General features: G+C 55.2%; 10 protein-coding genes across 10 annotated transcripts; 5 read left to right on the top strand and 5 right to left on the bottom strand.

Annotated features, from left to right (window-relative positions):
• Window positions 1-156: 156 nt before the first annotated feature.
• CTAM01_00093 (uncharacterized protein) lies at window positions 157-736 on the bottom strand (the record flags this gene model as incomplete). Its single annotated transcript, XM_060516147.1, has 2 exons — window positions 157-592; window positions 666-736. 2 exons carry the CDS (start codon window positions 734-736, stop codon window positions 157-159), a joined length of 507 nt encoding a protein of 168 aa, XP_060388773.1.
• Window positions 737-1,068: 332 nt separating this feature from the next.
• On the bottom strand, window positions 1,069-1,317 carry CTAM01_00094 (uncharacterized protein; the record flags this gene model as incomplete). Its single annotated transcript, XM_060516148.1, has 2 exons — window positions 1,069-1,205; window positions 1,260-1,317. The coding sequence occupies 2 exons, from the start codon at window positions 1,315-1,317 to the stop codon at window positions 1,069-1,071; spliced, it is 195 nt and encodes a 64-aa protein (XP_060388774.1).
• A 2,578-nt stretch (window positions 1,318-3,895) lies between these two features.
• On the top strand, window positions 3,896-6,866 carry CTAM01_00095 (glycosyl hydrolase family 15; the record flags this gene model as incomplete). The annotated part of the gene is made up of 9 exons (XM_060516149.1): window positions 3,896-3,965; window positions 4,399-4,459; window positions 4,517-4,734; window positions 4,795-5,335; window positions 5,444-5,811; window positions 5,887-5,910; window positions 5,967-6,149; window positions 6,317-6,529; window positions 6,598-6,866. 9 exons carry the CDS (start codon window positions 3,896-3,898, stop codon window positions 6,864-6,866), a joined length of 1,947 nt encoding a protein of 648 aa, XP_060388775.1.
• A 444-nt stretch (window positions 6,867-7,310) lies between these two features.
• CTAM01_00096 (RNP domain-containing protein) lies at window positions 7,311-8,495 on the bottom strand (the record flags this gene model as incomplete). The annotated part of the gene is made up of 1 exon (XM_060516150.1): window positions 7,311-8,495. One exon carries the CDS (start codon window positions 8,493-8,495, stop codon window positions 7,311-7,313), a length of 1,185 nt encoding a protein of 394 aa, XP_060388776.1.
• A 1,613-nt stretch (window positions 8,496-10,108) lies between these two features.
• On the top strand, window positions 10,109-10,631 carry CTAM01_00097 (uncharacterized protein; the record flags this gene model as incomplete). The annotated part of the gene is made up of 2 exons (XM_060516151.1): window positions 10,109-10,258; window positions 10,419-10,631. 2 exons carry the CDS (start codon window positions 10,109-10,111, stop codon window positions 10,629-10,631), a joined length of 363 nt encoding a protein of 120 aa, XP_060388777.1.
• Window positions 10,632-11,663: 1,032 nt separating this feature from the next.
• On the top strand, window positions 11,664-13,753 carry CTAM01_00098 (6-phosphogluconate dehydrogenase; the record flags this gene model as incomplete). The annotated part of the gene is made up of 6 exons (XM_060516152.1): window positions 11,664-11,677; window positions 12,060-12,101; window positions 12,156-12,175; window positions 12,233-12,759; window positions 12,819-13,572; window positions 13,632-13,753. 6 exons carry the CDS (start codon window positions 11,664-11,666, stop codon window positions 13,751-13,753), a joined length of 1,479 nt encoding a protein of 492 aa, XP_060388778.1.
• A 795-nt stretch (window positions 13,754-14,548) lies between these two features.
• On the top strand, window positions 14,549-16,856 carry CTAM01_00099 (uncharacterized protein; the record flags this gene model as incomplete). Its single annotated transcript, XM_060516153.1, has 3 exons — window positions 14,549-14,587; window positions 14,660-14,923; window positions 14,973-16,856. 3 exons carry the CDS (start codon window positions 14,549-14,551, stop codon window positions 16,854-16,856), a joined length of 2,187 nt encoding a protein of 728 aa, XP_060388779.1.
• Window positions 16,857-18,194: 1,338 nt separating this feature from the next.
• Window positions 18,195-18,661, bottom strand: CTAM01_00100 (uncharacterized protein; the record flags this gene model as incomplete). The annotated part of the gene is made up of 2 exons (XM_060516154.1): window positions 18,195-18,231; window positions 18,324-18,661. Coding segments are annotated over 2 exons (375 nt in total), but the record flags the coding sequence as incomplete, so codon positions are not given.
• Window positions 18,662-19,122: 461 nt separating this feature from the next.
• On the top strand, window positions 19,123-21,259 carry CTAM01_00101 (uncharacterized protein; the record flags this gene model as incomplete). Its single annotated transcript, XM_060516155.1, has 3 exons — window positions 19,123-19,336; window positions 19,405-20,180; window positions 20,237-21,259. The coding sequence occupies 3 exons, from the start codon at window positions 19,123-19,125 to the stop codon at window positions 21,257-21,259; spliced, it is 2,013 nt and encodes a 670-aa protein (XP_060388781.1).
• Window positions 21,260-23,138: 1,879 nt separating this feature from the next.
• On the bottom strand, window positions 23,139-23,977 carry CTAM01_00102 (glutaredoxin; the record flags this gene model as incomplete). Its single annotated transcript, XM_060516156.1, has 2 exons — window positions 23,139-23,216; window positions 23,279-23,977. The coding sequence occupies 2 exons, from the start codon at window positions 23,975-23,977 to the stop codon at window positions 23,139-23,141; spliced, it is 777 nt and encodes a 258-aa protein (XP_060388782.1).
• Window positions 23,978-24,865: the final 888 nt, after the last annotated feature.

Raw genomic sequence — 24,865 nt, forward strand, 5'->3', positions numbered from 1 at the left:
ATCGGCCTAGGTCGATGGGGTCGGGACGAGGGAACTGGGCGCAGTTGATTTGCTGTCGGGGTCTGGGCTTGTGGTGCTTTGGTGCAATGTTTGGTGCATTTGGAAGCACATTTGGAGTTAGGCTGTCGAGAGGACAGACTGCGTGTGAGAAAGGTCCTAATCCTGGTTCACGGCCACGGCGGTGCGGTGCGGATCATTTCTCCAGTCACAGGTGTCGCGCGGGCGCCCACACGCGGACGAGGTGGGTACGTACCAGACACGCTGAGTCTCTGAAAATGGTCCACTGCTAGGGAGAAGGAGAGGGACGGGGCAGGCGGGCTGGGAGGGGAAAAAGGGGACCGGGGACTGCGGTGAGGTGGGGACAGGCCCAACCCACCTAGCAGGTGTGGCAGGGGGAACCTCTGGAAGTTGCTGCAGGTACGTACCGCTGCCCACTGCCCGTCTGGCCCTGCAGCCCCCTGCCCATGATCTCGGTGGCTTATGCTTACCGCCAATTACCGCTACCGCACCCGCCTTCCACTCAACTTCTCTAAGGTACGCATTACACAGTAGTATTCGCATGTACAGTCTGAACTTCTCCTGAGGACAGGTGCTTCAATCTCTGCAAAATGTCTCTGCTTCCTGCTCCCAAGATGAAATGTGGAGATGGCCTTGGCACGCCTCACGGTGGAGACGTCTCGTGGGCTTCTGCTGCAGCACTGGCACAACTGCACTTCGCTTCCAGGCTTTCTCCCATGGGCGGTCAGGGTCGTCATCAGGGATGACCTTTCCTTATGCTCCCTGTGACATGCCAGCTCAGAAGGACGCTCACCAAGGCACGCGAGGAGAAGGAGGCGACTTCTGGGTGGGAATCCACATGCAGAGCGGCCTGGCGAGAACAACTGTCAACAAACAGTGCATCCCACCGCGGGCTGGACGAGGATCAATGGGCCTGGAAGAACTGAACGGAAGGAAGAATTGGGTCTGCCTGCAATAGCACCCGCTACTATGAGAGATTTCTCTCTCACGACTTCACCACGGTCACCACCCGGGACGAATGAGGTAGTAACAATACGCGTGTTTTTTGAGTCACCATGCTTCTTCGTTCGTGGTCCCCGTCTTCAGCTGGACAACGTTCCTTTGTCTTTTTATGCTTTCCAGCGGCCCGTCACTAGTGTGTCCTTCTACTAAAGTATCTGAGATTACCTCGAGGTACGCGAAGTTAGCTGCAATGTGTTAGCCCCTTTATCCGTAGTGATCCCCCCATCAACCTCACCTACACAGTGGTCCGTAACTACTGGTAGTAGGTGAGGTCACAGACCGAGTAGTGTTAAGCATGGAAGCAATAGCATAACGCGAAAGTGGCCCAGATCGCCAGTAACTGAGGGTCGTCCGAAGATGTGATGCTTCAAGTTTCACGGGCGGTAAATGGACCCGTTCGTCCTACTAAAATGCTATCCGACACACACAAACCCAACACCTCCGAAAATGCAACCTCCCATTTAAGCTTGGCCCAGCCGTCTCTCACATCCAGAGTCACAGGATCTCTCATCCACTTGTTGGGGGCCCTGTCCGACGCAACCTTACCGCAACCCCCTCTCCCCTCAGTCCCTCCTCTCCTCTCCTCCGCCCCTCACCGCGGTTCCGTAGTCAAGCTGCAGGGAGGTCATTCATCGTGGGCAGTAGCATAAGTCTCTCGGTTATGTTGCTAGCCATGTGCTTAGGTATCACGGTCGTCGGTAGAGCTCTTACAGTCTAACTACCTACCTACCTAGCTACAGGAGTCTAGCGGTCGGGACTATTCCAACTTTGCGACGAAGGTGCTCGGGTGACCAACTGCTCACAGCGATCCAACCCACCTTTGAGAGAGAGAGAGTCTCACAATGATCTCAGTCTCACACACCAGCCCGTGGTTTTCTCAACCCAATTGAAGTCGCAACTCCCTCTCCCGCCCAGCCAGCTTTCACCATGTTCCGGACCCGGATCCTCGGGCTGCACAGCAACCCTCTGCCGAGCAAAAGAAAAGAAAAAGCCCGCCCAGCATCCGATTTGTTTGAATCATGTTCTTAGCCACCCCATCCCTCTCGGTCTCGAGGTTGCTGATTAAGTGATCAACCTCCATCCTGAACAACAGTCGCATTGTTTTCGTTTCCGAGTCCCGTTTCTTTCTGAGACCTTTGCCTTGCAGATACAATGGATACAGCAAACAACATGCTTGTTGCCTCGGTCCGCATCCGTTCGCAGGGAGGCTGTTGTTTTCCCCAGCTCTCCCGTCGCCCTATCCTCTTGACGCATGGACCTAATATCCGCACGGTTGAATCCATCCCAAAAGGGGCATCGAACCTCACAGACGGCGGGCATGAGAGAATCCGAGTCCGATGGGTACTCTAGAATCGGAACTATCGACTGACAGATACAACAATGTCGGTAAACCACCGCGCCAACCTCCCACACAAGTCTCATTTTTTTCTATCCTTCCTCTCTCCCCGCAGACGCGGAGAAGAAAGGAATAAGACGGCGTCACAAGCTACCACAGGTCCCACAAACCGTGAAGCTTCCTTGGCCCCTTAGCTTTCGAGGCCGTTGAAATGTCTTGTCTTACCCAGCCAACCAGCCCCGACGTGCTGTTTTGTGCGCGAGAAATCAAACCCGGCGCCAAAAGGATTGAAAAGAAATACCTACAAAAACCCAAGGCGGTTAAGTGAGACACCTTACCCGCCTCGTTCAGCCTTCCTGATTACCTACGCGTACCTACCAGCCGCTGTCCGTCGCCGTTGAATTTCCTTTTTCTTTCCCTTTTCCCGTTCCCCAACGCGTGAGTGTCTCACCCTTTCGTGTAGGATGCTGGATGGGAGATCCTGAGTGAACGAGCTAGACGTTCCAAGGGAGAGAAATAGGTCCAGACCCTTTTCCCCATGATGTCAGCCACCGTCATTCAACACCGTACTCTGTAGATCGTCCCCCGCATACGATGTTCAAGGTCCTTGCGATCGATCTCTCTGTTCAGGTGAGCGGTGGGTTCTTGGGCAGAATAGCTTCGGAAAATCTCCACCATAATCCGTATTCCTTTTCCATGAGAGTTTCTACATAGTACATAGTATTGGGTTCTATTTGATTTTCGTCACATTGTCTAAGCTCCAACAGGGTAGCTTTCGCGCGTGTTGTGCCTGGGGCCTGGGCCTGGGGTTTTGCCGATCTGGCAGCTCAACTTCATTTAGGTATCCATATGAGCTGAGCTGACTGAGCTGAGCTCCCAAAGTGGATTCTCACTAGCGGCGCGATGCGATATTGAACAGCGTCATCAGACTTTCGGGTGCTTGACATCACGCACTTTGGGTCCAAGTCACGCCCCCCTCTCTCAGAAGCTGTCTGCCTTGGGATAAACAATACAGCTTTTCATCCGAAGTACAGCCTTTCACCTGAGAGCTCCTATAGCTAGTGCTCATTTGAATTTGGTAGTAGGCAATCACGCAGCGGGAGCGAGCGGCGCATCCGTTTCTGTTTATGCTGCAGCACGTCGGCTGCAGGTCGAGAGAACCTGAGCGCTAGGTGTTAGTCGGCGTTAATCATCGAGAGACGACACCATGACAAAAGCGTCCGCTGACATGTGTTTTGTTGGTTTCTCCCCGCAGCCACAGTCGGGTAGCCGCAGATCGTGGCTTCCGCTCTACCCGTTCTCTCTGTGTAATCGCCGGGGTTTAACCCCCCCATTGCTTAGACCTTAATCTTGACTTCATAGCTTACGTTCAGTTGGTTTCATGGCTGTTCGGCAGTAACTATAGGCTGGATATCCCCTGTTGTTTTCTCATATCTATCATATTCATCTCACTGAAAGAGGTCTCATATGAGCACATATAATATTTGACCATATTTGATATCTCCAACTAGCTTCTCCGACGATCCGGGAAACGACATCATGGCTCAACAGTGCTCGACGAGGCATGTCGCCGGCAGCCGCGCCGGGTACCTGCCGATCGAGGACTATGGTATGATTGGCAACATGCATACATGCGCGCTTGTGGGGACGAACGGTTCAGTTGACTTTATGTGCTGGTATGAGATTGCCTTTCTTCCTCATTTTGTCTTTATGCTACTTACACGTTCCCCTCGGGCCGACGTTACATTCGGCCGAGTGATGAACTTCCCAATGCTCTCTTCATCTCTTCCCATAGCAGCCGATGAGATGAATAACGGCATAAGATGCTACAAGAGGATCATCTCAATGTACCAAGATCTTGAGATCAAAATATCTTGAGACCAAAGCGGTTGAAAGGCCTATCTATCATCCGGCCCTCATGAGCTCAAATTCCCCAGTGGATGAGATACTACCACTTACATCTCGCCCATGAACCCTGACATCTGACGCACCATTGCCCAGGCCGGACTTCGATTCTCCCAGTATTTTTTGTCGGTTACTAGACCAGGAAAAGGGAGGCTTCTTCAGCATCTGTCCTCCTCCGTCCAAGCTGTGCACAACCAAGTGAGCAAATCCAACTACTTTCCCCCGTCGTGATACCCCTGACCAGTTTCCAAAAAGACAACAATATCTCCCATCCTCCAATATCTTGCAAACTAGATACATCCACGATGACGGCGTCGTCGACGTTGTGGACTTTTTCCCTCGACCCAAGACTGCCACGGTCATATCGAAGAGCACCCGCCAAGGCGCATTCCGTGAAACGACCAAGATCCAGGAGGAGCTGAAGAAATGGCTCGTCCGTCGAGTCGAGTGTATCCGCGGCCGTCTCCAGCTCGGTGGGTAGCCACTGTTCGATACTCACAAAGGTTCAGTTCATGCTAAGCTGACATTCCCAGATATTGAGATTTTCCCGGCCTTCCAATACGCCAGCGAGTCCCACGTCACCACCATCATCGAGCCGACTCACACGGCAAACAGCCCAAGCAAAGCCGTCACCTTCCACAGCGAGCACTACAAGATGCAGCTCGACGTCACCATCGACGACGTCGTCCCCGAGTCCGAGGCGGACGCATCGGCACCGGCGGCGGCGGCACCGGCGCCCTCCATCACTTTCAGAAAGGAGAAGCGCGACGGTATGCTGGGCGAGGGCGTCGTCGCGCACCTGGAAATCACAGAGGGCCAGGCCGTCTCGTTCGTCCTGCGGAACGACAAGCCGGACCACGTCACGGAGAACGTCACGACGGCGGTGCTCGACGGGCAGCAGCACGACACGCAGTCGTTTTGGTACAACTGGATCTCCAAGAGCAAGTACAAGGGCCGGTGGCGCGAGGTCGTCAACCGGAGCCTGATGCTGCTCAAGATGCTGACGTACGAGCCCACCGGCGCCATCGTGGCCGCGCCGACGTTTTCTATCCCCGAGGATATCGGTGGTGTTCGGTAAGGCATTTCACATAATCCCATTGTGCTTGTTTCTTCCCTCTTCTTCCCCTTCTTCCCCTTCTTCCCCTTCAGCTCCACTAGAGAAAGCTCACTGGTTCACGACAGGAACTGGGACTACCGCTTCTGCTGGGTCCGCGACTCGAGCTTCACAATCTACATCCTCCTCCGCCTCGGCTTCTCCGCCGAGGCAGACGCCTACATGGACTTCATCAGCGAGCGTTTCGTCAAGTCGCGCGGCCCCAGCGGCGAGCTGCCCATCATGTTCACCATCCGCGGCGAGACCGAGATCCCCGAGATGGAGCTAGACCACCTCGAGGGCTATCGCGGCAGCAAGCCCGTGCGGATCGGCAACGGCGCGGCGTTCCATCAGCAGTTTGACATCTACGGCGAGCTCATGGATGGTATCTATCTGTATAACAAGTACGGGAAGCCCATCAGCTGGGATCAGTGGTGTTCTGTGAGGGAGATGCTGGGTATGTGTTGTCTCTTTGGACGTTGATGATGTTCTTCTTTCCTCTGCTGAACACTGGAGCTGACTTGCTGCATAGACTTTGTCCTTACTTTGACAGATCGTAAGTTGTCAACTTCTTTCCTATGGAATAAGGACATGAGTATTGATGTTGACTAGAACCTGACATGTCCATCTGGGAGGTACGCAATAAGAAGCAAAACTTCACCTACTCAAAAGTCATGCTCTGGGTCGCCTTCGACCGCGGCCTCCGGCTTGCAGACAAACGCAACTTCCCCTGTCCCAATCGTAGCAAATGGCTCGAAGCCCGCGATAACCTGATGGAGGAGATAATGGAAAAGGGTACGTTTCCCTTATCCTTTGGCGCTAATCTACCCAACCTTTCACAACTCTCTATCCCTCCATTATTCCTTGGCGTATACACATGCACACATGCCAAACATGACGCGGAAGAGCCGACTGAGAGTAGAGACGACAAACTGACAACCGCCGCACCGGCGGTATAACAGGCTACAACAAGGAGATGAAGTGCTTCGTTCAGAGCTACGAGAACAACACCATGCTCGACTCCTCCATCCTCATCGCCCCGCTCGTCTTCTTCATCGCCCCCAACGACCCGCGCTTCCTAAACACAATGGACCGCATCCTCATGCCCCCCGAAAAGGGCGGCCTCACCAGCACAGGTCTCGTCTCCCGTTACGATACCGAGTTATCAGACGATGGTACGCCCCCCAAGTTTCCCCCGTCTCTCGTGCGATGCGATACCTAACCTATATCGCTTGCTCCCCAGGCGTCGGCGGAAGAGAAGGCGCCTTTAGCATGTGCACCTTTTGGCTCGTCGAAGCGATGACGCGCGCCTCCGTCTACGAGCCAAAATACCTCGTCCGCGCCGTCAACCTCTTTGAGAACATGCTGAGCTTCTCCAACCACCTCTCCATGTTCTCGGAAGAGATTGCCCGCAGCGGCGAGCAGCTCGGCAACACGCCCCAGGCTTTCAGTCACTTGGCCCTCATCAGTGCGGCTTTTAATCAGGATCGTGTTACCGGGTTCCAGCGATGATATTCGGTCTGGGGTTTTTGGAGTGACTTACCGAGTTGGATGGAGTGTGGGAAGGATGAATCTGAGCTTGGATGAAGGTCATTTCATCTTGAGTACCTCTGTTGTGCTACCACCTGTTACACAATCAGCCGCGTAAAAGGAGGATGGATCGAGATAAGGGGCCCTTGGGGGATTTATTGGGAATTCTCTGATGGTAATGTCTGACTTCCCACCTTCTTCACCACGTCAAGAGATGTAGCAATCAGTAGCATAACACGGTACATCGGAGAGGGCCCCGCCAGGAGATGCAGTTCATCACATCACACAGTTGGTACATTCATTGCAAAGTCTGACCGAGAAAGTACTTCTATTTTATGTAATTCTTTGATTATGATGGGTATGGGTGACCTCCAACTCCAGAACGCCAGTCTAGCCGAATGAGCTATTTCTGAAACCAAGAAAAAATCATCCAAGCAATTTGAGGCCGTTCTTGGTCTTCTGTCCAGGCTTGATGACACCGTGACTATGCACAGGGCCGAGGTGGGGTTCATACCCGGTACCATCTGCATTCTTGTTTCCTCCGCCACCACCGTTGCCGGAGTGCTTCTTGTTCTTGTTATTGCGGTTGTTGCGGTGGTCCTTGCCCTTGACGTTGGTGATCTTGATCTCCGTGTTCGCCTTGCGCACCGTGACGGGGTGGCTCTGGATGTACTTGCCATTCATCTCCTTGGCGGCCTGGAAAAAGTCGTCGGCGTCGCTGAAGGAGACGAAACCGTACCCCTTGGACTTGGCGGTGCGCTTGTCGCGGATCACGCGCGCCTTCTGTACCGACTGCCATCGCGAAAAGGCCTTGAGGAGGGATTCGTCTGTGACTTCGCCCGCGAGGTTACCGACAAACAGGCGCAGGTGACTCGGGTCCCACTCGGCGAGGGTGTCGTCGGTCCACTTCTTGCCGCCACCCTCGCGGACGACGGTCTTCTTGCGCTCGGGGGGCTGGTTCGCTGCTGCTGCCGCTGCGGCCGCGGCTGCGGGGTCGATGATGGGAGGGGTTGCGACGTTGCTGCCTGTTCCAGGGAAGCCCCCACGACCGCTGGGGACGACCGGGTCTTTACCGCTGGCGTCCTTAGTGCCGTTCGAGCTGTATGCGCTCTGCCACTGTGCTATCTGCATCGCCATGTCCGGGTCGTAGTCGGACGCCGAAGCGGCGGATGCGCCGCCGGCAGGGGCGCCGGTGCCGGGAATCGGGAACGGGTTGCGAATCTGCGGCGCTGCGCCGTAGGTCGAAGGCGGCGCATTGTAGCTCGAGGCCTGGCCGTAACGAGAGCCGGCGCCGGGTTGTGTGTATGAATCGTAAGAGGGCACCGGTGCTCCATAGCGGCCGGCCCCGCCTACCGAGGGCGACGGCGACGGTTGTTGCGAGTACGATGCGTAGGGTGAGCCATAATGGGCGGCGGGCGCGCTGGCATAGGTCGGTGCACTCGAGTAGGAGGTAGGCGCGGATGAGGCTGCAGCTCCGTAGGCGGGTTTGAAGGCGGGCTTGAAGCCTCCGGACGACTTGCTCGGAGGGGGCCTCGCGGGCAGGGAGGGATGAGAAGGTGGATTGCCGGTAGAGGGGCCGCTTGAGATACCTGGAGGGGGCGGGTAGGCCATGATGAATGAACTGCGGGTATGATACGGTTTTTTTGTGCAAGCAAGGCGCGTGTGGCTTTGCTTGAGCTTTTTTGTGGTAACGTACCTCTGAGCCTGGGATGTTCCTGCTCAAAGAAGTCAAATCTCCTTTGCTGTTTGCTATAGCCGACGGTGGGCGTGCTGTTGTCGGGGCTGTCGCAAATGCAGAGATGGGTTTTGCTGGTGATGTATTCGGAGAAATTGTGACGATGTCGTCTCAGCCTCGGCGATGGTGTGTTGCCAATGTGGCTGGTGGCTGAGTTTGATCTGTCACGTGCCGTCTGTGGCTTGTTCGTGAAAGAAGCTCGGACAGGGAAGTGTCCATTGCTTGGCACTGCTCTTCAACCTTCCAGGTGGGTGGACTACACCAACTGCCGCTCATTGCATCCCGCGCACCTAAATCAATGCTTCTCGAATCCCGAGGTTCACAATGCAGCCCATGCCGCCGATTAAACGCCCAGAGAAGTCTAAACTCGGAAAACAGGAATCCCAGTTCCGTCTTGAGCCATTTGATTATTTGGCACCGGCCGTGCTGGTCAGACTCACGTTCCGTCGGCTGGGATTATCACCATCCCATTTAACCATGCTGTTCCTGCATCAGCTGCATTTTATCCGTCGGACATCTTCAGACGGACATAACGGATAATCAGTAGTGCAGCTATCGGTGTTTGCTGACTGACATCATGGCCTCCGTCGCCCTCCGACACGACGCTGCGTTTTCCCTCGGTCAGGGCCATGCCAATCAGTAATGCGCGTGGATTCTAAGCGGAGCATTAGCGGAGTTCTCAACCGACGACTCCGGGTCGTGCGACCGATCCAAGGCCCGAAGGCGGCGGTAACCCCCACTGAGGTTGCCCCTCGTTTTCCCTTTGTGAGAGCCATATTTCTCGATTTGTGAGCAGCGAGGGACGGATTCACCGTCGGCGGTTGCGCTGCGGCTACGCTGCCTCCATCCACACCTTGAGGTACCTTGGGAGATGGAGGTGCGATATTTTCTGTCCCTTCTGCTGAGGGCGTGGGTCTCAACGAACCCAATAGATTGAGGCTGCTTCGGCCAAGCAGTCCAACTGGAGGAATTGGAGGGGTTCATTACGGCCAGCTTCGGTTTGGTTGGGGCCGACTTCCTCTGCACACCATTGGAAGCGCATCGTGATTTGTCGCGTATATCGAGCAAGGCCCGCTATCCGCTGTCCAGGGATAGGAAACGCGAGACGCATGCGCATCGGCCGCTGCCTTTTTCCCATCGAATGCCTAACTATAATCGCAATCGTTTTTGGTGGTTGGTAGTGGTGGTGGTAAGGCTGCGTCTTTCACGGCGTTCTCTCCGACTGAAGGCGGAGTGCCGAGCGCGCGCTCATGGATGAATAGCGACAACGCGACGTCCCAGTATCTCTCTGCACTGCAGGCCTCCTCCAGGGTTTGGACGTTCTCGAAGCTTTGCTGGAACGGCCCGGCAGCATGGGGGTCTCTTCTATGCTGAAGAAACGGAATTTCCTCCAATGCAGTCCGGAGCGAGAGACAGATGCTGCACGTGCAGGGCGGCTCTCAACTCAAAGTCGAGGGCCGTTTGGGGCATGGCCATAGGCAAGACAACGATGGACCAGACAAATCACATTCCCTGTGGTTCCTCACCCCCTACCACCCAAGACGGTCCAGGAGCATACGAAGCGAGCGAGCGAGTACCGGAGCTCCGTTGGGAGGGCAATAATATTATATGCCGCCAGCAGACAGGCCGCAACGCCGCAGTGCGTCGCGCAAGATTAGCATTGGTGATTAGGCAGAGCCCCCGCGGCCTGTTAGACCGAGCGCAGAGTGTTCCTCCGCGGCCGTGGGTTGCGAAACGTCAGGGTCTGACGCATCGAGTTTGAATACCGGAGTCGCAAATCCCTCCCCTGGAACACGCAGAGTGTGAGACATGCTCACGGCGGCCAATGGGAACGGGTGCCTATCGCCGAATCGGACCACAACAGGACGGATCCAGAAGCGCCTTTTTGCACGACGGGCTTCGTCAGGCTGGCGCGCTGCTTGACTAAAACACCACCGGCGTGGAGCAGGCATGATGGTCGTTGCTGGGCCGCCCTCCGCCGTGCGGGCCGGTTCTCTTGCACAATGCGGTAACCGTGGTACATCGGAGTCGCAGTGGAGAGAAGGTCGGGTACATTTCATGCTCTCTGAGAGCATAAGTATACCCGGTTGGCGTAGGTGGTGTTTGGTGTCAATCTGCTTTGCCAGACACAGCCAAACGAGTGAAAAAGGCTTCTGGCTTATTTGCTCAACAACAAGAATGGCGGATGGCAGAGAAACGCGGGAAAGGCGAGGTGACAGAAGAGAGCATCGTCATAAGTGCCCCTCCTTGACAGGCCGTCCAATTGGAGCTGGCTGGAGGAGGGTCTGGTCCTCTCAATGGAGCTCCACGTCCTGAGCGGTGATGTATGTGTCCCTCTTCTTTTCTGTATGCGTGTACATACTCCGTAATCCGTACGGAAGTGCTGGAAGTGAAAGTGGGATTGGATTGCCAAAGCATGGAAAATACAAGCAGCGCAAGGCAGAGTAAGGTACCTACATTCTGCGCATGTACCTCTTTGTCCATGAGTAAGCTCGTCCCGCCAACAGGAAAAAGCCAATCATCTCGAGTTAGTCCAGGAGAGTCCAGGAGGGGCGACCACTGGCCAGCCAAGTCAAAGCAGCAAAGCAGCCCTGTCGATGGTCGAACAAGCCGTCTAGTCCCGCTTTTCTGCCCAGTCTTTGAGAGATATCCCACCCCCAAAGAAAGAATGGGAAGCGATGGAAGAGAGAGAAAAAGTTGTATCCGTACCGCAGGAGGTAGAAGGCCAAGCTGAGAAAGCACCGGGAGGTACTTGTCGACTTCCATTGGGAACTTGGGGGAGTGGGAGTGTGCACATCTGCGCTTGTCATGGGTGGCCCCTGCACTAAGACAAACCACCCCCCCTCCCCTCCTACCCCTCCGTCGACCCTCCCCCTACAAACTTCGTCCGGGTTGACGAAAGCTCCAGCTTCTCGTCTCCTTCTTGACACATTCCCTAGAGATAAATAACTCGACGCTCCCGCATATCATCAAAGATTCGCGCGTTTGAACCTCTCCTCCATCAAACAACACCCCCCACCTAAACCACCGACACATCATTCATCATGTCTGGACCTGTGTAAGTAATACCTCGCTCTGCCTTCTAAACCCCTCTCCGCTCTCAAGCCAAAAGAAAAATTACCCCACCACCCCGCTCCCGACCTCCGATGCCTCACGACAATGACCATGGCTGCGAATTTCCCGCATGTCGACGTCCGTCGTGATGGCTTCGGTGCCGGTGCGGCCTCGGGAGGTGCCAATGCACATGTAACATTGGCCTCAAGTCATCGCCCTCTCCTTTCTCGACGCAATAACATACTCATGCTCGTAATGCAGCGCTCGTCTTGCCAACCTTGTGGCAGGCGTTGTGCCTGCTCCGAGGTCCCGCTCCGCTCTCCTTCTCCTCACACCTGAATAAGCAACGTCCGGCTAGTGAATACTCAAGCTGACCATCGTCACAGCGCTGATATGGGCCTCATCGGCCTGGCCGTTATGGGTCAAAAGTAAGTTCTACCAGATTTCCATATGTAAGAATTGAATCACTAACTCTCTCATAGCATTATCCTCAACGCCGCCGGTAATTCCGACAATCACATCCCATACCCATATTCAGGTGGCTAATATCCTTTTCTAGACCACGGTTTCACCGTTGCCGCCTTCAACCGTACCGTCTCCAAGGTCGACCGATTCTTGGCCAACGAGGCCAAGGGCAAGTCCATCGTGGGCGCTCACTCTCTGGAGGAGTTCGTTTCAAAACTTAAGAGCCCCAAGCGAGTCATGCTTCTCGTCCAGGCCGGTAAGGCCGTCGATGACTACATTGACACCCTCATCCCCCTCCTTGAGAAGGGTGACATCATCATCGACGGTGGTAACTCTCACTTCCCCGACTCCAACCGCCGCACCAAGTACTGCGCTTCCAAGGGCATCCGCTTCGTCGGCTCCGGTGTCTCTGGTGGTGAGGAGGGTGCCCGCTACGGTCCCTCCATGATGCCCGGTGGTAACGAGGAGGCCTGGCCCCACATCAAGGACCTTTTCCAGAGCATCTCCGCTAAGAGCGACAACGAGCCCTGCTGCGACTGGGTCGGTGATGAGGGTGCCGGTCACTACGTCAAGATGGTCCACAACGGTATTGAGTACGGTGACATGCAGCTTATCTGCGAGGTATGCAACCCCACCCGAGCTCCTCGTAGCTATATGCTGGTAGCTAACACCACATCCAGGCCTACGATATCCTGAAGCGCGGTCTCGGCCTCTCCTGCAAGGAGATTGGTGATGTCTTTGCCAAGTGGAACAAGGGCGTCTTGGACTCTTTCCTGATTGAGATCACCCGTGACATTCTCTACTACAACGATGACGATGGAACTCCCCTCGTCGAGAAGATCCTCGACCAGGCTGGTCAGAAGGGTACCGGCAAGTGGACCGCTATCAACGCCCTTGACCTCGGTATGCCCGTCACCCTCATCGCCGAGGCTGTCCTTGCCCGCTGCCTGTCCTCCATCAAGGAGGAGCGTGTTAAGGCTTCCAGCAAGCTTCAGTACGTTGGCCGCACCAACAAGTTCGAGGGCAACAAGGAGCAGTTCATCGACGACCTCGAGCAGGCTCTGTACGCCTCCAAGATCGTCTCCTACGCTCAGGGTTTCCAATTGATGAACGAGGCCGCCAAGGAGTACGGCTGGAAGCTTAACAAGCCCTCCATCGCCCTCATGTGGCGTGGTGGCTGCATTATCCGCTCCGTCTTCCTCAAGGACATCACCAACGCTTTCCGCAGCAACCCCGACCTCGAGAACCTTCTCTTCGACGACTTCTTCAACAAGGCCATCCACACTGCTCAGCCCGGCTGGAGAGACGTCGTCGCCAAGGCCGCCCTCCTTGGTATCCCGACCCCGGCCTTCTCCACCGCTCTGTCTTGGTTCGACGGTTACCGCACCAAGGATCTCCCCGCCAACCTCCTCCAGGCTCAGCGCGACTACTTCGGTAAGCTTCTTGATACCACGAAGTCCTTTGACATTTTGCTAATCATACTGTTTCTGCAGGTGCTCACACCTTCCTCGTCAAGCCCGAGTCAGCTAACGACAAGTACCCCGCTGGCCAGTACCACCACGTCAACTGGACCGGCCGCGGAGGTAACGTCTCTGCTTCTACATACAACGCTTAATGGTTTTCTGGATAGGTTAAATAGAGGGCTCACTATAAGAACTGGTATAAGGATGCCAGGAGAATGAAATGAAATGATTACACGTAATTGAAACAAAAAGTTCCACCACTTTCTCATTCCGAACCCTTCCAACGTGCGCCATGCCGAATTTCATGAGGTGAAGCTGTTGAGCAGAAGCTTGTCTTAGCTATGACCATAGGCGGACGACTATCTAGAAAAAAGTTAAAACACACACATTCACACAGTGTGTCATGATGCAAGTCTCTCAAGTAAGCATGTGTGGCAACGTGTTGTACCTTGACTATACTCTACATCCTTCCACATAACTTTTCTTCTAGAAAGATCTTGCGATGCGAAAGGAATTTGACGAAAACTTGACCACTCCTTTACCGGCGAAGAACCGGCTAAGGTCGGGACTAACAGTGAACACGGAGCTGCTTGCACAGTGTGTTCGGAGGCTGGATTCACGGTACCCGAGGAATTGTACCCACATGCACGGTCCTTAACCAGTACCTCTACGATTGGCCAACTGTCTACAAGGGTCACTCGTGGTGCCGCAGCCTCGTCGCGACAAATTTGGGGACCGCGAACCAAGCTGCAAGTCAATCAATCCATCAACCAACAGTAGCTTCCCCAATTGTCGCGCCATCTCAATCCTTCCCACTTCTTTGTCGACTGCCCTCCTCACAGACAATCACGGCCTGAGGAGACAATCACTTGTTCTGCGCGACAAAAGCTGTGCATCAGCATCCTCCCCAACCCTATCGCATCGTAAATCCCACGTCGCGATCCACCATGGCGCAAGACCCAAGTGACGGTATCGATCAGGAGCTGGTAGGTCACCGCAGCCAGCATCATATTTGGTATCAAAGAAAAGAATTCAACTCATCGCTAACCATCTTCTAGCTGAGCCATGCTCATCTCATCTCCGCCAACCACTATGCCGACCAGGCACGCGTTGACCTGAACCAAGTAACGAAGTGGTTAATGGCGGCGCCCCAAGTCGCGAAAGACAAAGCTCCCTTCTTCTGGACCTACCTCGATCGACCCCGCGACGGCCAGGTCTATCTTACATGGCAACCTCTCAAGAGGCTCGGAACCAACTTCGCTAGCGACGGCATGATCTGTGGACCCGAGCAGTACCATAGACAAGACGTTGGAAATGGATTGGTAGGCATCCTGTCGCGTTATTGAAGGAACAATCTGACTTTATCATCAGTCTCTCGAAATCCACTTCGTCAAGTCGGCATTCATTCCTGGCGAACAGGTCGCCATGCACGCTCGTCGCAGATTCCGCCTCGTACCCTCGCAGACCGGAGTAATGAACGCGCCCCAGCCAGACATCAGTCTTTGGATCGTTCACTACGGCCCTTCCGACCCCTCCGACCGCGTCCCTGTCAACCTGATCCCCGTGTCACAAGAGACCCAGCACATCATGGGGACTCGCAATCACCTTCAGAAGTGTGGTCAGATTGCACGAAAGGACTTCATGCTTTCGGATCGCGCGAGCTGGCCCTCGATCCAGTTCCCGCGTAATGGCGGACGGCCTCAGATGTACAACCCGCCGGCGCAGTCGCGGCGCGTACCGCAGCAGATGGCCTATCCCCCGGCGGGTCCCCAGGGACGTCGTGGCCGCCAACAAGCACAGGCTCAGGCGCAAGCCCAGCAGCAACAACAAGCCTTGGCTCACGCCGAGGCTCTCCATGACGACGAAGAACTCGAGAAGGATCTCTTTGACCATCTTACCCCTAGAGACATTTCCTTCGCACGGTACCAACAAAACCATGAGTGGATGGAGGAGATTGTGTCTTCGCCCTACGGCCTCAGTCAGATTGCGCCCCCTGATCTCGGATTAGGCCTCAAGGGAGAGCTGGCACCTTTGACTGATGGCATCTTCTCAGCGCAGAGCGCAAACGCACTCACTGAGCCGCCCCAGAAGCCTTACATTGGACGGCTAGAGCCTGGCCTGGCTGATGAGTTCAGAAAACGGGTCCAGGAGCACCTCGATGCCACCAAGGCTGAGATGGAGAAGATGAAGGCGGAGCATGCAAAGAACCTGGCAAGCCTCAAGGCGAGCTCGGTATTCGTTGATGCGGAGAAGGATGTGAAAAAGTCCGTTCAGGAGCGTGGACCGGAGCCGTGGCGTCTGGAGGGTTACTCTGCCGATGCGGATGATAACTCCGGCCCGTGGTCACAGAAGCACAACAAGAAGGTGGACGAGATTGTGGCTCAGGTTGAGGCCAACCTGGGCCGGCACATTGAGGTCCTCCACAATGTGCACCGCATACAAGATGGCGGTTTCCAGGAACCCGCCCCTGAACCTGTTAAGGAGCCTTCACCAGTCCCGCCGCCGGCGAGCTCACCTCCCGCCCCGGCAGCTGGTGTAGATGCGAATGCCTCGGGATCACGGCGGCCGTCTCAGGCTGGTTCTAACCACAGTGGCGTGATGGTAGGCGATTCGGATATTGATATGGGAGGCACGGCAGCAGGACTACTCGACGAGATGCACACTGGGTTCTCTGCCAACTCGACTCCTCTGAACAACTTCCCTACACCGCAAACACACATGTCCGCGTTGAACTCAAACGCAGGTACGCCAGCCAACGCAAATGTGCAGTCGCCCGCACCGGTCCCTCCTACTATTCAGGAGGAGACCGAGGCGCAGACTTCCACTGGCGCTCCTGCTGCCACGGGTGAGGATGTCACAATGGGCAACACAGAGTCCTCCAAAGATGCCTCTGTCACCGCGCCTGATCAAGGAACCGGCAGCGGTGAATGGGTCGTCGTGCCTAAGGGAGGCGCAACGCCCGACCCCTCAGCCGGAGCCGCCGCCACCACCGCCACTGCAACTGAGGGCGACGCTGCCAAGCCTGCTGTCAAGCCCCCATCTGCTGCCGGAACGCCAGCAGATACTCAGACGCCCGGCGGCTTCAGCTCGCTGGGTGACCTGGACTCGGCCGGTGACGCCATGGCTGGCTACGGCGGGTCTATGGGCGATGGTCTGGATATGAACATGGAGATGGAGGACTCTGCGTTTGGCGATGCCTTCCACGGTGTGTCGAACACCAACACACCTGGGAACCAGTCTGAGGGCGGGGCTTAGGGGCCTATCGACCCGCATTTCGATTGGGATACCAAGTATTAGTGAGAGACTGGTGACTCGAAATGAGGGCAGTGTATGTTTAATGCGGCAAGGTGGCTCAGTCAGGCTGGTTGGGACCACTTTTTAGTCTTGTTTTTGAATTGGAGACGACAGGGCCTAAGGCATGTATGGTATTACAATCCACACGGATGGTTAAAGAATGGAATGAATTCAGTCTAGTTCAGGCTTCATGCTCTATCCGCACTTGCTACGATGATGTGTGGTCAAGGGTTACTACGTGTGAGCCCAGTGCCGTAAGGTGTTACATGTGAGGCGTGTAGTGAACAGGCCGCAGGAGAGAGCATTGGGTAAATATTAAGTAAATTGCGAGGTCTATTGACTTCGTCACGTAATGAATTGTATGATTTTTCCACACGAAAAACCCCAGCGGCGTTGGATATCCACATGGTTCAAGATCTACAATACCGAACTAGAAATTTACTTCAACGAGCATTGCCACTACCAAGATCACTGCAACCCGGCATTGAGTGATGGGCTGAATGGCGAGAATGAATACACATTGCTGAAGGCTTTGAGAGTATCCTTAAGGAGCTGGGATATATGCTTGCGGAAACAACAGGGCGCTATCATCCCAAGGTAGGAGATAATGGGTTGGGCTCAATGGTGTGACCAGACTCTTGACCGTGTACTGGTATTGCAGGTGAAGGGCCAATGACCAAGACCTCATGCCTTTTGCTCTTGGAATCCACAGGCTGAACAGCGTCAAACACGGAGAAAGAATGGTGATACATGGCGGTTCATCCCACAGCGAGCCCGGATTACGTTGACAGGGGCCGTGACCAGTGCGCTCCTGTTAGGGAGTAAGCGGGGAGAGAAGGCAAGGCCGCTAACACGGCCCCACCGTCTCCGCGTCGCACCGGGCGGGAGGTTTTAGGTTTGATCGGCGCTAGGTACAGACGTCTCAGCCGCAGGCTTTACACGAAGCCCCCCCCCCCCCCCTTCCCATGTCATCCCGACTTTTTCAACCTCCCTCTTCCCTCGAAAGGTCGAATGAATTGGCCCTTGTTTTTTCCCGGCTGCTCATCACTAATGGGAGATTGGACGAAAAACACGCAACGAGGTGCTTTGCTGCCCATGGCTTGGGTTTACTGGCTCGATATGGGGCATAGTAGGGAGGTGTTGTCTGAAGTTTTGCTGGGCTTGCCCCCTGTAACCTTCCCCTTCCTTCACACGAGCTTAACTGTCCATCGTTAAGACGAAAGCTTTCTCAGGAGCTATGAAGAAAATCGACGAGCTTGATTTACATTGTGTTGATTGTCGAACTACGGGGTCTACGCTTTAATCTCTGCGTAATGCGCCACACTCTAGCAAGCGACTAGTGGAAAAACAAAAGAGAGATGCCCAGCTGGAAATCGGCAGAAAGATGAAGCAAAGCCCAGGATCGCGAAACCACCCTTGGCCACTTACGAGATCCTCTCCCGCCGTCCCGCCATCGCCGCCCCTCCTTCCACCACACTTTTACCGCCGAGGTCCTTACCAAGTGGCTGAGTGTCGCTCTCGCAAATGTTTCTTGTGCCATCTGGGCAGCCATTGTAGTTCTTGGCCAAAGTCCACTTCATCGAATGGGACCAGGGGGTTTTCAACTTTGTGGTCCCGCCCTCTCCCCCGTCGTCGTACCGAGTCTCGGCCGATGAGACGTGGACCATGGTCGAAAACCCCCCTTGCCCAGCCTTTTTCTCCTTAAGCTTAGGATGACGTTCTGGGGAAATGGTGCGGTTTGTCCACGAGGCCCCCTGTCCAAGGAGTTATTGGACTTACACGCGCCGCTGCGAGAGAGAGAAAGATCCATCCCATCGAAACTCTTCCCGGGAGGTGAGGATCTCGAAGTGGCTCCCCCTTCTTTTGCTTCCCCTTCTCTACTGCTTCTTACACTTGATCTTCGTTTCTCCATTCACTTCTTGTTGCGCTGTTTTCGAGTTGCGTTTCTTCGATTCTGTCTGCTAACTGTTGTTCACTTTTTCTTTGAACGCCCTTCTTTTTTTTCAAACCTATCCTGCAGGTCAGCTTCACTTCAAGCATTCCGTTCGTTTTACACACGCCCGCCCCTTCGACTTTTTTCGATACCCGAGCCCAAGTTGGCCGACTTTTTTCTCTCTAATCCAAAAAAAATTACGATTCTCAATACGTGGTTGCTTATCTTGGGTGGAACTCGGCACGATCTTTATACTCGACGCAAAACATACTGAGGAAACAACAAGGAAATAAGATGCGGTTTACCACGTCATTGAGGCTTTGGGTTTGCGCGGTTGCTGTGTCGGTATGCAATGCGCAGATATCGAAGCCGAGAGCCGGGGATGTGTTGATGCCGAACCAGCAATTTGAGGTTGAGTGGCAGACGGCGGGCTTACAGGCCCCCATCAACGTTGACCTGGTTCCCAGTGGCAAGACGGACTTGTCACTCATTGCGGAGAAGATTGCAGGTGAATTTATCCAAGCCAATTTGAACATCAAGTGGAATCTTGATCTGTTAACCAAAAATGTCATGCAGTGCAAGTCGACAACGTCGGCCGTCTGAACTGGAACCCCAGCGCCTCCATCACAGCCTTTGAGAGCTTCGCCATCGTCATTACGGATTCTGCTCAGGCCGTCGTCGTCTCCGAACCGTTCAAGATCACCCAGCTCACGCAGCAGCCCGTCGTCCAGACGATTCTCGGGGCGGACCCGGCGCAGGTGGAGATCCTCACTGCGGCTGCTGGGCCCCCCAAGGTTGTGTACTCTGGCGCGTTGCCCGCTGAGGCTATCCCCGCCGGCGTCGCTGAAGCGGAAGCTGCCCCCACGGAGCCCGCTCTCGTCCAGCCTGAGGAGTCTAGGAATACTATCTCGAACGGCACTGCGCCTGGAGCCTCTCCTTCTAGACAGAGAACCGGCAAATCCAAGAAGCAGCCCGCGACCCCCAACGAGGATGCCGTACCTCGCAACTCTTCCAAACCGCTCACGAGCATCGCCGAGAAGAACCAGACACCTACGCCGATATATTCGACCATCCAGTCCGCCCCCTCCGCGCCCGCGTCGTTCCCGACATTATCAGCGACCAAGAACCAGACAGGAGTCCCAGGACGTGGCGCTGAGGTCACGCCCACGCCGATATACTCCACAATCCCGGACTCGGGCCCGGCATTCCCAAGTCTCTCGGTCACCAAGAACCAGACGGCGCCCGCGAACGCCGAGGTCACTCCTACCCCTATCTACTCCACGTTGCCCGATACACTCTCGAAGTTCCCGACCCTCGCGCCCACGAACAACCAAACAGCTCCGAGCGCCGAGGTGAGTTCCCCCTGGCTTCTCTCCCCTAGTCTAGCAAACACTAACAGCAGATCCAGCAGCCGGCCAAGAGCAAAGCGCCCGCCGCCACTCAACCAGCAATAGAAGTCCCAGCAAACCGCACCAGCATCACGCCGGAAGCGCCAACCACGCCCTCCCTACCGATCGTAACTCTCCCAGTTCCTAAGAACAGCACCATCCCCGCCTCGTCCCCGGCCACAAGCGCGCCTCCCGTCCTCCCGAGCGCCGCGAACCCAGCATCAAACAGCAGCGCCACCCCTACAGGCCTGCCCGCTCTCCCCGTCACCGAGCCCGCCGCCGTGGCTCCCGTGCCCATCGCTGCCCCGTCGGCGCCTTCGAGCCCGCCGAGCGACGGTACAGGCACGGCTGTGACGAAGCCTGAGCCCCAGACTTCTGACCCGGCGGCGGCGGCGCCGTCTGCCGCCAGTTCGAGCGGCGCGTTGCCTTACAAGGGGACTCTGCCTGCGGACGGCGGCGCGGTCAAATCCGACGTCCCTGCGTCGACTACCGGTGGCCCTACCGATACGGCTAGCGGGGTTTCGGTGACGCCTGTGCCTAGTACCACAGCTGGCGGCGGCAAGGAAAGCGGAAAGGGGGGCGACAAGAGCGGAGACGAAAGCGGTGGTTCCGGCAGTGGTTCAGGAAAGGGGTCAGGCCAAGACTCCGACACCGAATCCGATAGTGAGTCCGGCTCCGGCTCCGGCTCCGGCAGCGGTAGCAGCAGTATCAGTGGCAGCAACACGGGAGTCAGGCAACCCAGCACGTCCGTCTCTTCCACGGCAGCCATCGTGCCTACGCCCCAACCGCAACTTGGCGTCGGCATCGGCGCCACGCCCGTCGTCCAGATCGGACCCAGCATAACGTTGCCGTCGTCCCTCTGGACGTCCATGATCCTCGAGACGGCGGCCGGTTTCGCGGCGCCGAGTGGCGGGTCCTTTGCGGTGGCGACGTCTCCTGCTTTGCTTACGGTTCCTAATGCGGGGTGTAGGACGACGCAGGGGGGCGGGTATGTTGCTGCTGTTTTGGGTGCTGTGACTGCGCTTTTGGTTGTTGTTATGTAGGAGATGAGGGGACAGCGATTATAGGAATCGGGGACGGGGCGAGGGGGGTGGGTTTGGGTGTTGACTAGTGTGTGAACTCATTTTTATCGCACCTTCAATGATGGTACTATCAGGGAGGGAGGATATGAGGTTACATGTAGACAAAATGAGTAAACTGAGTTTCGAGATATCTCATTTTGGACTTTAAACGATGTAGCTTTTGACGATTTCAGGAGTTAAGTGTAGAGTTCAGCCAGTGTGGTCCGATCCTCCTCGAGTTGAGCTCACGGTCATGCCAAAACCATTTAGTTTAGAAGAATATATATTCATTCTGTTGCTTGTGTAAGACATCACTAGATATGTTCAAGGTGCTGGATGACCGCACAATGATGAAGCAAAATCATTTCTCTAATGGGACGGAAAGGGGCCAGGTCAGCAGTCTGATTGGGTAACATGTCACCGCCACCTCACCTTTCATTCACGCAGTGCTGGAGAAATAAAGATTCTACGGCGTGCTCTCCAGACGATTTTGGTGGTGACCGTGCTCTGGGTGAATCGTCAATATCTCTTCTCTGAGAAGATTGCACAAGTAGACGTTCATGGCTTATAGCTTGATGCTTGACCCTCGTGTGAGCACGCCGCTGTATACCTTTCCTTTCCACTCGGGAGGAATAAATCAAAAGTATATAAACTACATGAACCAAAAAGAGTTCACCCCCCCGGTGTTGAACTGGGGGCTACATCTCTTGGTGCTCATGCTGGGATTCGAACTGGGGCACTCGTATACGCTAAGCCTGTCGTCGAGTAGGCTGGTTGGCGTAGATAATTGATGTTGACCATTGACCACTCCACCACCCAGCCAGTTTGACCTGACCCATCGACCTAGACGAGCGCCTCCTGGCTGGTGACAGGAATGGATTTGAGGGAGGGTATAAAGGCTTCCTCACCTGTATTCCATCTGATTTCGAGGTAAACAAGGTAGGCGAGGAAGGACCGCTGCGGAAATCTACTGGAGATGAATCATCCACGGCCATCAAGGTGCCTAGTCTCATATGATACCGTTGCCCAGCACGGGTATGAAGATAAGGTAGAGTGCAATGCTGCAATGGCTCTTTCTTGAGCGTATCTATGGGAGCAATGGGAGTCTGATACGTTGACGACCATACCACCACCGTGATTGAGCCCTACCTCAATATTTGGCTAGGAAGTAAGACAGTGCTTTTCATCACAATTGACTCGTTCTGTAGTGTATCATGTTCTGGGTGAGGAGTGGCGCCCCGCTGATCATTCTCTCTGATAATCGAACCTCAAATAAGAATAAACAAGGTCCCAACACAGGAATAATGAAGCGCTGTATTCAAGGGGTGCATCACACAGAGTTGTGCCGTCTACCTTGAATGATTTCATTGTCATTGACGATAGCGTAAGACGAACGAGCCCTAACTAAGGTACCTGAAAGTATCCGCTCCGTTTGAGATCGCCTCCGTATCTCATGTTCTCATGCCTTGAAATGCGTCAACTTTTGTGTGCCGGGCCTGTGTCTTGCAAACGATGATTACTCTGGCCATGCCGAATCTCTGAGCCCGGAATCGCACTATCTTGAATCAAAGATATCTTTCAATCAGTTTCCCAAGTGTCTCTTCCCAGTCATATTTCTCAGATCGGGGACAACCTTGAAGACCTTTAAACGATGGCTGACTGACTGGCGAATGACTTGATCACACCAAGGGCTACATCGTCGCCCGATCTAAAAGCCAGATACGATTTGGAATTCGAGTGGCCAGGCGAGGATGTAAATCAAATGTGAATGGGTATGTAAAGACTACGAGAATCGTCACGTCTTACACGGTGAGGACCGGGCAGGCGTGAATATGCAGGATGTTGTTGATGACTAGGCGGATTACGCAGCGGCCTCAGCACTGGCCTTGATGCTGTAAGGGCCGAAGAATTCGGGGTCGTTGGAGAGTTCTTCCTTGACCTAGGGAAGGGATAACGTTAGTAATTGTGAGTCAGCAACGGCGCTGAGACTTTTCCACTTACGATATCAAGACCACCAACCAGCTCACCATCAACCCAGAGCTGAGGGTAGGTCGGCCACTCGGCATACTCCTTCAGGCCCTGTCGTACCTCATCATCTGCCAAGATGTTGAAGAAGCCGTACTTGACCGAGTGCTCTCTCAAGATGGCAACAAGCTGTCTTGAGAAGCCGCACTGAGGCGAGCTGGGGGTGCCCTTCATGAAGAGCATGACTGGCGCCGCCTTGACAAGGTCCGCCAGGCGCTTGAACAACTCCTCCTTGGCCTTGGCCGGGTCGACGGGCTCGTCGACTTGCATCGCGCTGGGACCATTCTCGACGCCCTGGTTGCCGTTTACCGTGGCAGCGGCGCCGGCGGGCTTCTTTGCGTGTGTCTCGATCGCGTTGCGGACCTTGACAGCGCTGCTGCCGCTGACGGTCTCGAGGACTTGACCGTTGCGCAGGAGAACGAGGAAGGGGACGGCGGTGACGTTGTATGTCTCGCTAATGTCGCTGAGCTCTTCGGCGTTTATGGAAACCCAGGATGTCTGCGGGGGGCTGGTGACGGGGTATTCGGAGGCAAGGGTCGAGAGGACGGTAGCCATCTGGGCGCATGGGGCGGCCCATGGCGCATGGAAGGAGATGATGTGGAGGGTGGAAGGCGGGGTGGAGGCAATGTGCTTCTCCCAGTCGGCAAGACTGGTGATCTCCGTGATCGTCGACATTGTGCTTTTTTGGCGAATCGCGAATTCTTGGGATGGTCGGTTGTTGAAGGTGATGCGTTAAGGGTCTATTCGGGGTCAATCGGATAGAAGAGGCCGCAAGAGGGAATCGCGTGGAGTCGTAGAGTCTTGTGGAACGCACTCGAGAGGAAGGACGGGCTTGGTCGGACGTTGAATCGCGGAATGACAAGTCCAACGGCTGATAAACCACGGGTCTCCGATACGTCGGGTGGAGGGGTATTATTTGGAGGGGCAAGTCGTGATTTTTCGGGGTGGCTGCGATAGTATCGGGTATAGCGATCTCCGCGGGCAGGAGATGGGGTTGCTGCATGGGTTGATGACTGTAGGGGAGAAAGTCTCGAGTTGCGTCATCTGTCGCGATATTTACGTGGCATAATTACATATGTGAAGAATCCCACTCGGCGGGGACCACACGGGGGCATGCCCAAGCTGCCCCACTAGAGCAGCGCAGAGGCCCGAAGCGGAGAGCGAAAGCGGCAGGCACCTTCGGAGCACAGTGTGTCCTGTACTACTTCGTACGCCGCCTTCTCTGGCCCGCCCTGTTCCTCCCCTCCCCCCCGTCCCCCTCCCAGGCTCCTAGTTACTGCCAGTCAGTCACTTTAGGTAGCTGCCCAGCCTGCCCCGCCTCGACACCTGGCCAGCGCTGAACAACGCTGAGCTGCGTAACCGACCGTCCGCGTATTGGATGCTGGCGGGACCGTGCTTCACCTCCAAGTTCTAGTTCCACCTGTGCTGCGCCTCTCCAACTCTCGGCTGTCCACGACTTTCTGCAATAGAAGAGAGGGCTGGTTTGCTACGTCAGCTTCTTGCCCGTCAGACATAGGCGACTCTCCGACGGAGACCTTTACGATTAAACATCTTCCACCCTAC

This window comes from Colletotrichum tamarilloi (assembly GCF_030869305.1).
Source record: "Colletotrichum tamarilloi strain Tom-12 chromosome Unknown Scaffold_1.1, whole genome shotgun sequence".
In the NCBI taxonomy this organism is placed as follows: Eukaryota; Fungi; Ascomycota; class Sordariomycetes; order Glomerellales; family Glomerellaceae; genus Colletotrichum; species Colletotrichum tamarilloi.